At 42.5% G+C, this 14,115-nt stretch overlaps 1 protein-coding gene across 1 annotated transcript in view; it reads left to right on the forward strand.

Annotated features, from left to right (window-relative positions):
- ARV1 (ARV1 homolog, fatty acid homeostasis modulator) overlaps window positions 1-14,115 on the forward strand; it is a 37,377-nt gene that overhangs the window by 18,488 nt on the left and 4,774 nt on the right. The window contains exons 2-4 of the mRNA XM_040350840.1: window positions 3,114-3,236; window positions 9,702-9,821; window positions 12,611-12,764. Coding sequence (XP_040206774.1) covers window positions 3,123-3,236; window positions 9,702-9,821; window positions 12,611-12,764 — 388 coding nt within the window. The 5' untranslated portion in view covers window positions 3,114-3,122. The remainder of the gene's footprint in view (window positions 1-3,113; window positions 3,237-9,701; window positions 9,822-12,610; window positions 12,765-14,115) is intronic.

Raw genomic sequence — 14,115 nt, forward strand, 5'->3', positions numbered from 1 at the left:
TTAATACCTTCTGGGTACAAGGCAGGTGGACACCAGAAGAAAGAAGGTCCTCTTCCAATTGGAAAGAGTTAGCAGCAATCCTAAGAGCTCTACTAGCCTTTCAGGACAAGCTACAAGGTCACCATCTTCATGTCCGATCAGACAACATGACGGCAGTAGCCTATGTGAACAAGAGTAGCAAAACAATTGTTCCAATGGGCAGAGATTTATCTAAAATCCATTTCTGCAATTCATTTGAAGGGCGAGCAGAACTGCAGATTTTTTGAACCGACATTTGGTGTCGAATCAAGAGTGGTCTCTACACGTGGAAGCCTTCAAGCTCATAACGAGTCACTGGGGGTACCCAGAGAGAGACCTGTTCGCGACAAAGGAGAATACCAAAGTTCCCAATTTTTGCTCTCTATACCCAGGAGATCACCCTTGGGAGGTAGATGCATTGCAAATCCCATGGACTTTCAGTCTAGCTTATGCATTTCCACCACTTCATCTCATTCCGAGAGGTTTGTCAAAGTTTCTAGTGGAGGAAACATGTATGATCCTGGTGGCACTTTTTTGGCCCAAGAGACCTTGGTTCACAACATTACTAAGATTAACAGATCAACCGCCATTGAGACTTTCGTACAGGCAGGACCTTCTGTCACAAGGACCTCTCTTGCACCCTCAGATACCCATGCTAAAGCTGTCAGCATGGTTACTGAGGAAGAAATTCTGAGACAAAAAGGCCTATCGGAAAAGGTGATCCAAACCCTGCTCCAGAGTAGAAAACCGGTTACTCGGGCCATCTATGGGAAAACCTGGAAAAAATTAAATTCCTGGATGGCAGATCAGGGTGAATCCAACAAGAGCATTAAAAACATCTTAGGCCCCGTACACACGACCGAGTTTCTCGGCAGAATTTAGCCAGAAACTCGATGGGAGACGTATTCTGCCGAGAAACCCGGTCGTGTGTACACTTTTCGCCGAGGAACTCGTCGAGCCAAATAGAGAACATGTTCTTACAAGTAGGGGTAGACAAGGGATTATCCCTGACTACTATCAAGGTACAAATAGCAGCCTTAAGTGTTTACCTTGAAAGACGTCTACAAGATCATCAACTTATCTATAGGTTCTGTAAGGCAATTTCCAGACAGAAACCAACTAAAACAAAAGCAACTCCAACTTGGGACCTCTCAGTCGTCCTAAAAGCTTTTTTGGGTGCTCCATTTGAGCCCATCTCGGAGGCCTCTCTTAGACTGCTTACTTTGAAAACAGTGCTCCTAGTAGCAATTACTACAGCTCGCAGAGTTAGTGAAATTCAAGCGCTTTCAATCAGAGAGCCTTTTCTTCAAATTTTGGAAGACAGAATCATTCTGAAGACAGACCCTAGGTTCCTGCCAAAGATGACATCAAATTTTCACAGGTCCCAAGATATTATTTTACCTTCCTTTTGTCAGAACACTTCTAATAAAAAGGAGAGGCAGTTCCATCTTCTAGATGTAAGAAGATGTATTCTAGAATATTTAGATATAACAAACTCCTTCAGATTGACAGATTCTTTGTTTCTGACCTTTGCTCTGACGGGAGAAAAGAACAAAGCTTCTAAAACCACAATAGCTAGGTGGATTAGGTTAGCTATTCTAGAAAGCTATAGAATAGTGGTTAAAGATTCTTTAGGGGGTGTTAAGGCCCACTCCACAAGGGCACTTGCAACATCCTGGGCAGAAAAAGCTGGTACCACCCCGTAGCAGATTTGTAAGGCGGCCACGTGGTCAAGTTTTTCCACCTTTACAAAATATTACAGACTGGATCTATTGTCCAGCCAGGATCAAGCCTTTGGGAGGAAAGTCCTCCAAGCTGTGGTCCCACCCTAATCTGGTGAGTACTTGGGGATCCTCTCAAGGGCTGTCCTGGAAGACGACTAGGGAAAACTGGATTTAGTACTTACCGGTAACCCCTTTTCCGGTAGTCTTCCAGGACAGCACGATCCCACCCTTTATATTTATGTTGATGCATTAACATGTTAACCTGTTGTAGTTATATTTTGCAGTTCCATCCTTCGGTTCTTGGTGAAGACTGGCCAGGGACCTGAGGGACCGCCTTTTGAACTGCTGGCAACGTGTTTCCTGTGTCGATGGGAGGGACTCCATCTCTCAAGGGCTGTCCTGGAAGACTACCGGAAAAGGAGTTACCGGTGAGTACTAACTCCAGTTTTTGTACAAATCCTTCTTCTAAGGAACAAGAAATCAAGTTCCACAAGTTGGACGTCAGGAGATGCGTCCTACATTATTTAGAGGTAACAAAAAACCTTAGGAAGACAGACTCCTTAATTATTTTATTTTCTGGGGCCAGGAAAGGGGCACAAGGCCTCAAAACGCACCATAGCCAGATCGCCAAGAGAAGCAATTGGTCAAGCTTATACATTGGGAGGAATGCAGATGCCAGAGGGTATAAGGGCACATTCTACAAGATCAATGGCAGCGTCGCAGGCAGAGAGAGCTGGAGCAACGCCGGAACAGATTTGTAAAGCGGCAACATGGTCCAGCTTTACTACTTTTGTAAGACACTACAGAGTGGACCTCCTGGTCTGCAAAAGATCAGACTGTTGGACGCAAGGTTTTACAAGCCTTAGTTCCCCCTTAGGGGTAAGTGCTCACTTATCCTCTCAGGTGGCTATCCTGAAAGACATTTAGGGGGAAAAACAAAGTTACTTACTGGTAACGTTCTTTCCCAGAGTCTTTCAGGACAGCCCGGTACCCACCAAAATGTTCAAAATATAGAAAGTTTCCTTACAGGAAATGTGATATAGTTTGAATATGTGTATCATATGTTCTTGTGTCTCCCCAGCGCTGGAGGTGCTTTTTTAAGAACTGAGAAGCCAGCAGGGGAGGAGTAAATTTATAGAAGGCTGGCGCTGTGTTTCCTACAGAGGGGAGGAGCCAAGGTCTCTTAGGTGGCTGTCTTGAAAGACTCCGGGAAAGAACGTTACCAGTAAGTAACTTAGTTTTTCCTGCACATTTCTGCTACTGACTACACAGCTGCAGTATGTAAATGTGAGCAATTTATTTATTTTAGTATTTGAAGGTATTACATAATATACTATTGATGATTGGTTGACATGTATCCTGTGATTACAGTGCAGCGTTATGTATGGAAAGCATGAAAGTAAGAAGCCAGTATATCGCTGCATTGAATGCAATGAGGAGTCCAATGAACTGTACAGAGATTACAAACATGGAGTACTGAAGATCACTATCTGTGTAAGTTTGGTTGAGGCATCAACATTTTTTATTAATGTATGAACTTTGTGAACTGTTAGAACTTCCTTTTCCTGGGTTAGAAACGTTTTTAAGCAATATATAGGTGGCTTTTTACCTTGTGTTTACCATTTAATGCACAGTACCGAGTTAATGAATCAGTAGCTTGCAGGGTTGTGAGTAACAGAAGTTAGAGGCTGATGTTTCCAGTCCTCACTAACATAAGTATGGTAATCTAGGGGTTATTTGTGGTTATGTATTAGATAAAGGGTTAGTATTTAAGATTGGATTTAGAGGGTTGCTTATAGCAGTGCCCTAAAATAATGTACCTTTTGCCTGGAATTTCTCCTAAAAAATAGAAGTGGACTTCCTTTTGCCTGCAGCCTCATAGACGTTCATATATACCGTGCATTCATTTAAGGCACTACTGCCTCTGGCTGCTAGTCACTGTCATGATGAGGGTAGCACTGACATGAGGGAGCAAAGCCCTGCTTCTCTACCAAGGTGGCCGCCTCCACACAGACCATGCAGAACAAGGAACAATAACTTAGTAATGGGCAAAAATCATCTGGGTGCCTGCAGCCAAATTTTTGACTTTTTTTCTGCTTTTTTTTGGGCATTGCCATCACAGTTCAGGTCCTCCTTAAAGGTTAAATTAAAACCTCACTATTTGTTAAAATTCTTGCCCCAGCACTTGCAGTTTACAACTTTCAATGTTGTTGTCTCCTGCTTTTTCAGCACTGTTCCCCCTGAGCTCCTGGTATTCACAGAAAAGAGTTAAAGTGGTTGTAAACCCCTTTAACCCACTTTAACCTACAGGTAAGCCTAGATTAAGGCCCCTTTAACACTGGGGCGTTTTTCAGGCGTTAATCAAGCGTTTTTCAGGCGCTTTGGCATTAAAAAAAAAAGCCTGTAAAGTGCTTGCAGGACTTTTCTCAACGCCCCTCCAGTGCAACGCCTCAGTGTGAAAGGGCAAGGCGTTTTTACAGCGCTTTCAATTCATTTCAATGGAGAGGGGCGTTTTTGGAGCGTTTTCTTTTTTTCAGCGGCCAAAAGCTGCTCCAAAGATGCTGCTTGCAGGACTCAGTGTGAAAGGGTCCATTGAGATGCATGGAGAGCATTTCATGAGCGTTTTAATAGTGCTATTCTTAACGCTAAAACTCTGTAAAAATGCTTCAGTGTGAAAGGGGTCTAAGGCTTACCTGTAGGTGCAACAACTATCTCCCAAACCTAAAAGGTTTAGGAGATATTTGCAGAAAAGACAGGCGCCGATGTCTACAGCGCATGCTCGTCGTAGACAACGGCGCAGGCGCACTGAAAGTGCAGTTTTTTTTCAATGGCATTAACGGGGTTAATGCCGTGATTTTGCGTATTACGCGGGGACCTGCCGTCCCATGCGCGGGAGTGACGTCATCGCCACTCAGGCCAATTACAGCGCCGGAGCGGCAAAAACAAGGAAGTAGTTCCAGTGGAAATGGCGGCGGCGCTGGACGGGACCGAGGCGGGCTTCGTTCTCAGGTAAGTGACACATAATGAGCTAGTATGCTGTGCATACTAGCTCATTATGCCTTTCTCTTGCAGGTGTATTTAATAAAAAATATATTACAGAGGGTTTACTTCCTCTTTAACAGTGGACAGTTTACTCTTGAGCCAATCTGTCAGCTTGGAAAAGGGAGAAAAAGAAGAGTATCAGCAGAGTTCCTTGCCATCGTTGTATATAGGGCTGGAACTGTGCGTTTCTTTTAATGAACACAGGGCAGGGAGACACAATTCCAGTCTCTGCATGCAAAGGTGGCCCCATGGAATGCTGCAAGAGAAAGAATCCACCCTAAAACAGGAAACCTGGGGCAGCAGTCATGGCACAAGCTTAAAGTGGAACGTAGGGGCATATTTACTAAAACTGGAGCCCTCAGAATCTGGTGCAGCTGTGCATGTTAGCCAGTCGGCTTTTGACTTCAGTTTGTTCAATTAAAGTGGATGTAAACCCTCCATACACCCAGTGAAGTGAACAGCCTCAGATGATACACAGAGATAAACCAAATCCCCCTACATAGGTTTTACATGTATTTCTGCTGTCTTCACATTTATACACTGTTTTAGAAAGTTCAGATCCTGTTCGATATCTCTTCCTGTTTAACAGAGTGTGATGCCTGGACATACAGCCAAGATAGCTAAAATTGCTGATTGACGTAAAGGCACACACCCCCCTCTCATCATAGACAGAGACTCTCAGAAGTGTTTTGTATTAAGGCCAGCTCCCTGTTAATCTATTTTAGTAACCTCCCCTGATAGAAATTTCAGGCTGCATTTATCTAAAGTGTCAGAGAATTTGTCAGGAGTTATCAGGCTGATAACAGAGGGAACAGTTCAGGAGAGAGCTAGGGGATTTAGATCTTTGAAGAGAGAGAACAAAATACTGCAGATATATGTGACCAGCTCAAATTTCATGAATTGGGTTTACAGCCACTTTAAGCTTTGACAATAAAAATGGAAGCTGTTTTTTTTTTTTTTTTTGTAGAGCTGCAATGAATTCTTCATGGTCCAGTTTTAGTAAATCTCCTCATAGTGTAGGGAGACACAACCCCAGTGCCTGTATGCAATGGTTGCCCTATAGAATGCTTTAGGAGTAAGGAGCTCACATGAAACAGGAAACCTGGGGCAGCAATAATGGCACTTAAAGTGGAACATAGGCAAAGATTACAAGATAAAGAAGCTGCATAGTGGGTGAATAATACGGTTGTGCTCATAAGTTTACATACCCTGGCAGAATTTATGATTTCTTGGCCATTTTTCAGAGTATGAAAGACTACACAAAAACATTTCTTTCACTCATGGTTGGTGTTTGGCTGAAGCCATTTATTATCAACTTTGTTTACTCTTTTTAAATCATAATTGCAACAGAAACTACCCAAATTACCCTGATCAAAAGTTTACATACCCTGGTGATTTTGGCCTGAAAACATGCACACAATTTGATACAAAGGGTTTTAAATGGCTATTAAAAGCAAAAAGATCACAGGTGAGGCTGGTTACCTTTAATTGGTGTGTGTGTGTACAAAAGGTCAATGAGTTTCTGGACTCCTGACAGACCCTTGCATCTTTCATCCAGTGCTGCACTGACCTTTCTGGATTCTAAATCATCGGGAAAGCAAAATAATTGTTAAGGGATCTGCGGGAAAAGGTAGTTAAACTGTATAAAACAGGAAAGGGATATAAAAAGATATTCAAGGAATTGAGAATGGCAATTGGCAGTGTTGAAATGCTAATTAAGAAGTGAAAAATGAGGGGTTCTGTTGAAACCAAACCATGGTCAGGTAGACCAACTAAAATTTCAGCCACAACTGCCAGGAAAATTGTTTGGGATGCAAAGAAAAACCCACAAATAACTTCAGGTGAAATACAGGACTCTCTGAAAACGTGGTGTGGCTGTTTCACGATGCACAATAAGGAGGCACTTGAAGAAAAATGGGCTGTTAGGTTGAGTCGCCAAAAGAAAGCCATTCCTATACAAATGCCACAAAGTATTCCGCTTGCAATACACTAACCACACACAGAGACAAGCCTCAAACATTCTGGCACAAAGTCATTTAGAATGCTGAGACCAAACTAGAGCTTTTTGGCCACAACCATAAACACTACATTTGGAGAGGAGTCAACAAGGCCTATGATGAAAGATACACCATTCCTACTGTGAAACACGGAGGTGGATCGCTGATGTTTTGGGGATGTGTGAGCTACGGTGGCAAGATGAATGCAGAATGTTATCAAAAATACTGGAGGAACATTTGCATCTATCTGCCAGGAAGCTGCGTATGGGACGTACTTGGACATTCCAACATGACAATGATCCAAAACACAAGGCCAAGTCAACCTGTCATTGCCTACAGCAGAATAAAGTGAAGGCTCTGGAGTGGCCATCTCAGTCCCCTGACCTCAATTACATTGAGCCACTCTGGGGTGATCTCAAACGTGCAGTTCATGCAACACAGCCCAAGAATTTCCAGGAACTGAAGGCTTTTTGCCAAGAGGAATGGGCAGCTTTACCATCTGAGAGGATAAAGAGCCTCATTCACAAATACCACAAAAGACTTCAAGCTGTTATTGATGTTAAAGGGGGCAATGCACGGTTTTGAGAATTGGGGTATGTAAACTTTTGATCAGGGTAATTTGGCTAATTTCTGTTGTCATTATGATTTAAAAAGAGTAAACATAGTTGATTGATAATAAATGGCATCATCCAAACACTAACCATGAGTGAAAGAAAAGTTTTTGTGTTATTCATATTCTCTAAAAAATTACCAAGAATTTATCAATTCTGCCAGGGTATGTAAACTTATGAGCATAACTGTAAATTGGCTGGTGAAAGTGCCTAAAAATGAGGCTGTCATCCTAATGAATATGCAGGTTGTCTGGCAGTTAAGCTATTGGATCAACATGACTGCTAGAAATCCAGAGTTTTCTGAAGTAGGTGTATTCAGTTGTATGCAAGTGCTTTCCTCATTGCAGGTTTCCTATAAGATTATCACTTGCTAATTCAGGGTAAAGTAATAGTGTATCTGTAAAGGGCCAAACCCCTGGTAAGCCCCATACACACTTTCAGTTTTCCTGCAGGTTTTCCTCTTCAGGTTTACCAAAACCATGTAGTGCAAGGGCCTGCCTGATTGCATACGAATTTAAACTCTTAAAGGGGTTGTAAAGGTAAAAGTTTTTTTACCTTAATGCATCCTATGCATTAAGGTAAAAAAAAATCTGACAGCACCGAGCCCCCGTTTTACTTACCTTACCCCTCGAAAGTCCCGGTCGCGTTCTCGTCATCCTGTTCGGTTCCCAGCCTGGCCGTTGATTGGCTAGGCTGGGCGGATTGATAGCAGCGCAGCCATTGGCTGGCGCTGCTGTCAATCACAGCGGATGGCGCAGCGCTGGGGGGCGGGGCCGAGTGATGCAGTCGGCGGCTATGGCCACTGCTGTATCACGGGAGCGCACTCGCAAAAGCTTTCCACCATGCGAGGGAGCTCGTATGAAGGTGGAAAGCTTTTGCGAGGAGGAGCAGAGACAGCCGCCGAGGGACCCCAGAAGACACGGATCGGGGACACTCTGTGCAAAACGAACTGCACAGTGGTGGCAAGTATAACATGTCTGTTATTTTTAAACAAAAAAAATCTTGCCTTTAGTGTTCCTTTAAAGCGGAAGTAAACCCATCGATTTAACAGTTTTTCAAAAAGCAGTTACATTTCCGGCATGCCGGGATTGCTAACTGTCACATTGGTTGTGCTCTCAACCAAACTGTCAAACCATCCAATGGCTGGTGTCATAACTGATCACATGTGCCGCTCCATGGCAGTTGAAGATTAAACATAGGCCAAGATGGCAGCTTCCTTGGCTGAAAATGATAGGTGGGTTTACTTACACTTTAAGGTCTGACCTCGTATTAGATGGTTTTGGTAAACCTGAAGAGAAAAACCTGCAGGAAAACTGATAGTGTGTATAGGGCTTCACTCACTTTGCCAACTCTCACATGTTGCTCCTACCCTTGTTGAAACTGGCACTAAAATCCCTAGTGTCAGTTGATGTTGGACCCTATGGGAAGTGGGGAGATCACTCCCCCAGTCTTGTGGCAGTGCTCAGGCCCAATGATTGGCTGCTTAACCAAGCACTGTTACATGGGAGGAAGTACTGGGAATTGTTACCAGTTGTAATGAATTTCCGGAACTTTTAAAAGTTTCCAAAGCTTTTCTATTCCAGAATGTTAATAAAAAAATCTAAGTTATTCCCTTGCTACAGTGGGACAATGATCAGTCATGCTGGAAACTTGTTATTATCATTGTGCTGTTCTCTGCATATAAAGATGTGGAAAGATGACCATCAGACAGGCAGAGCTTACAACATAAAAGAAGATTTTTAATTTTAGTTTTAATTAGATTGTCAAGTGTATGCTGTGAATGTGTCATTCAGTCTAGGAAATTTACCTGGATGCAATGAAAATTATAATGTTTATAGGGACCTCCCTGTATAGAAAATAGTCCAACCAATGAATTACAGATAGGTTTTTGGATTTTCCAAACTGTTTTTTCTTTAGGTGACTTCTGCTGAGTGTTCATAAATTTAGGTATAATTTCTAGTGGTGCACTGAAATGAAAATTCTGGACCGAAACCAAAAATTTAGGTTGCACTTGGTTAAAAAAAAAATAATAAAAAAGAATATAATATTTTTTAATAAATATCATGGATAAAGACTATGAATTTATTTTCGGCCAATATCTGCACCTTTTTTTTTTTTTTTTTCTTTTCTATCGGCAAAACGCTTACAACCCTATTTTCTATAAGGAATGTTTGGTGGTCAGGTATTGAAACAATGCCCACCCTAGTAATTTTTAAATTAGTAGACCGGATTCCTTTTGTAATTTGTAAAATTACATGCTAAGTATTGATATATTTCAATGCTGTTATTTATTTTATTGTCTCTTTCAGAAATCCTGCCAAAAACCGGTGGACAAGTACATAGAATATGATCCAGTCATTATCCTGATTAATGCCATGCTATGCAAAGCACAAGCATACAGACACATCCTGTTTAACACAAAAATCAATGTAAGTCTCTTGACATGTAACATACAAATTGCATTTAGCCAAGATAAGGAAAAACATTTTTTTACTATGTGTACTACAGTTCAATAGCTCACGTTACTTTACAAACAAGTGATATCATTAGGAGTATAAATGTGCTTACAAGTGCACTTAGTACACAAATAGCTTGACCTAAACCTGGGCAAACACTGTGTGATATGAGATAAGAACAACTTCTAGGGACATATTTATAAATCGGTTATTCTGAAATTCACCAAACTTTTGTTGCAGGTGAACTTCCTTGTACATGTGCTATAAAGAACATTGATTGATTCACTATCAGTAATCCTCAGTTCACACTCTGATACGACTGGGGATCCCACTTGTGAGACCCCAGGTCGCTTGACATGTGAAATCCTATGTTAGTCTAGCACTACTGAAGCCACTTCTGTGCCCATAGACTTTGGATGTCGCCTCCAAGTCGGATCCTCATCTATATTGATGTGACTTCGATCTGATATTACAGTAGTACTCAAGTCGACAGCACATCACCTGGCAAAGTCTTTCACACTGAGGAGTTTTTCAGGCGGTATAGCTTTAAAAATAGTGCCTAAATACCGCCTGAAAAACTCCTGCCTAGCATTCTCAATGTGAAAGCCCGAGGGCTTTCACACTGAGGCGATGCTCTGGCAGTAGAGAAAAAAATCTCCTGCAAGCAGCATCTTTGGAGCGGTGAGAGGAGCTGTATGTATACCGCTCCTTCCTATTTAAAACTCTCAAGCAATACACACCAAACTGAGCATGTGCAGCATGACCCCAAGGCTCTGTACTATCAGCAGATTGATTGGGGGCTGTGGAAGAAGGGGAAGATCAGAGAAGATAGGATCAATCAGCCCTTTTACACAATTCGGAAGGATTCCACAGGGAGTATAACAAGAATACTTTACTGCATATGCAGACTGATTTTACTGTTGTGGATTTAGTAACGCTTACTCATGGCAAAAAAAGTTACAAAAATTGGTTAATTTACTAAAACCGGAGAGTGCAAAATCTGGTGCAACGCTAGCCAATCAGCTTCTAAACTCAGCTTGTTCAATTAAGCTTTGACAAATAAAACCTTGAAGCTGATTGGTTTCTATGCAGAGCTGCACCAGATTTTGCACGCTCCAGTTTTAGTAAATATCCCCTTTTTGTCAGCTTTATGTTTTTCCAAAGAAACCAATGTATGCAAATTTTTATATATTTAGGGAGTTTCTTTAGGTTGCTCTGGTTGATTCCATGGAGTTCAACAGAAAAATAATTTTTGATAAATTCTTGCAATTTTGTGGAGAGCTTCAGAGGAAAATATTTCTGTCTTTTCTTGGATTTTATGCAATATAGCAGTGGTAGGCAACCCCCGGCACACAAAGCCTGTTTTGCCGGCACTCGACTCCCTCCCCATCAGCAGAGCATTGCAGGGAAGTGTCAGTGAGACACGAGTGCATAACAGTTTCAGAATTTTCCACGCTACACCTGCACAGGGGGGGAGGCACTGTGTCCCAACACATTGTAAAAGATGGGAAACATTGTTTGGTTCTCTACCTGCTTTTGTGATGGGGAAGAGATTGGGTGCAGTTCTGCTTGGGGGGGGGGGGGGTGGTCCCTGTTTCCAGGAGGAGGAGGACTGTCATTGGCCACTGCTAAAGCCAATTCTGAACCTTTTGCGTCACTTACTACTGAACCCCTCAGCACTCTGTGTCCCTTTAAGCCAGAGCCAGTATTCAGCGCAATGAAAATCACACCCAACTTTTCCTGTGGCACCGAGCGCCGCAATTTTTTTTCTCAGCTGCCGGGGCACAACTTATGATCCTGCACAGAGGCCCATTGCTTTCAGAAAATACCCCTGACCTGAGGTCATCGTGCATCCATTCCAGATGCTTTTATGTGACATCTCATACATTCCATACATCTCATAGAAGCATGTGGGTTGGATGCGAGAGGTGGGTCAGCAGGATGAGTGTGCCAGGACAGGTTGATGTGTCTCATCTCTGCTTCCTTTCGCCACTTTGCATATCACGCGTATCATAGATGAGCAGAGGGTACCGCAGTGAAGCAGATAAGCAGGAGGGTACAGCAGTGGGGAAAATGAGCAGGGAGGTAAAGTGGTGGAAGAGATGAGAAGGGGGTTCAGCAGTGGGACAGATGAGCAGGGAAAAACAGTGTTGGGCCAGATGAGCAGGGGGGTGTGGGTTTAGTGTTGGGGCAGATGAGAAGGGGTTCAGTGGTGGGACAGAAAAGCAGGGGGGGTAGAGCAGTGGGGCAGATGTGAAAAGAGGTGTATTGGTAGGACAGAGGAGCAGGGGGTTACAGTGGTGGGGTAGGAGAGCAGGGGGATACAGAGGTGAGACAGATGTGCAGGAGGTACATTGGTGGGGCAGATGAGAATGCGGGTTACATGGGTTCAGTCCTAGGATAGATCAGAAGGTGATTCAGTAGTGGGACAGATGAGCAGGGTGATACAGTGGTAGGGCAGATGTGCAGGGGGTTACAGTGGTGGTGGATGTTTATTTCTCACTACTAAAGTCCTTTACAGCATTTTATTTATTAAAAATCCCTTTTGCGATTAAGAGTGTGAAGTTGAATTTTTTTTGTTATAAAATCGGCACGCTTAATTTCTGTGAAAACATTTTTTGCCGCACACTGTACTAAAATGTATTAAAAGAAAAAAAAAATATGGCAGTAGCCTTTTTTTGTGTGTGTGTGTGTGTGTGTGTGAAAATAATCATGTATGCAATCATGTGCTTAGAAGTAAGGCAGTGTTTTCTTTTTACCAGATTCAGGGCAAGCTCTGTATATTTTGTCTGCTGTGTGAAGCTTACACTAGATGGCGACAGCTGCCTGGATCCAGCAACCACACAGATCCTGAGGATTTCATTAGATATGCAAAGGAATGGGATTTCTACAGACTGTTTGGAATAGCTGCTTTGGGTAAAACTAAACATTGCAATGTCCATCAACATACTATCATGTCATGAGATCTTGTGTATATATTCAGAATTTACAAACATCTGAGAGAATAAAGATATAGGGGCAGATCCACAGAGCGAGTACGCCTGTGTATCTACTGATATGCCGGCGTACTTTCAAATTTCCTGCGGTGTATCGTTGTTTTGAATCCTCAAAACAAGATACAACGGCTTCTGGGTTAGATCCGACAAGTGTACTTCTTCGTACGCCGGCGTTTTCCGCGTCAGGTATGCAATTAGCAATTTCCGACGATCCACGAACGTACGAGCAGCCGTCGCATTTTTTTACGGCGTCTCTAGTCTGCTTTTTTCGGCGTATAGTTAAAGCTGCTATTTCGTCGCGTATAGTTAGACTTGCTATGTTAAGTATGGCCGTCGTTCCCGCGTTTAATTAGAATTTTTTTTTTTTTGTTTGCGCAAGTCGTCCGTGAATCGGGATGACGTAATTCATGTCTATGTTAAAAAAAAATGAAGTCCTTGCGACGTCATTTAGCGCAATGCACGGCGGGAAATTTAGGGACGGCGCATGCGCAGTTCATTCGGTGCGGGGACGCGCTTCATTTAATTGAAACACGCCCCCCTAATCGCCGATTTGAATTCCGCGCCCTTACGCCGCCAGAGATAGACTACGCCGCCGTAACTTACGGCGCAAATTCTTTGGGGATTCGAACCTGCCAAAAGTAAGTTACAGCGGTGTAGCGTATCTCACATACGCTGCGCCCATCTATTTGTATGTGGATCTGCCCCATAGTTTATAATAAGTTTGATAAACGAGCTAAGAAAAAATACGTAATCTCAACAATGAAAAGCATGGAGGTCAAAATCCAAACTGAGGTCCAGGTCATACTACATGCGTTTTTTTTTTTTGTATTAAAAATGCAATGAAAGTAGGTTATACGGTTTCCAATGGCATCGTTTATAACAGAGCAATCAGTTCCAGCAGCGCTTTCCAGTTCCAGAAAAATAAAACCTGCTTTTCCTGCACTGGTCTTGTATAAAATGCATCAAAAACGCACCGGAATGCACTGGAACACATTAAAAATGCACCAGACCCTATTACAGTAAAGTAAAAAAAAAAGAACAGGAAAAAAAGCATCTGGGATGCATCTGACAACGCATCAAAAAGAAGCATACAGAACGGATCTGGAGTGCGTTTTTGTAGTGTGAACCAGCCCTTACCGTACATTAGATTTTTTATTTTTTATTTTATTTTTTAAGTAAAAATATATAAAAAAATGTTTTGGCTGATATGTGAGATTGGCTTGTAAGGCCTCCAAAATTAAATCCATTTACAGAATACGGTATTTTATGTA

Source organism: Rana temporaria, chromosome 4, assembly GCF_905171775.1.
Source record: "Rana temporaria chromosome 4, aRanTem1.1, whole genome shotgun sequence".
Taxonomy (NCBI): domain Eukaryota; kingdom Metazoa; phylum Chordata; class Amphibia; order Anura; family Ranidae; genus Rana; species Rana temporaria.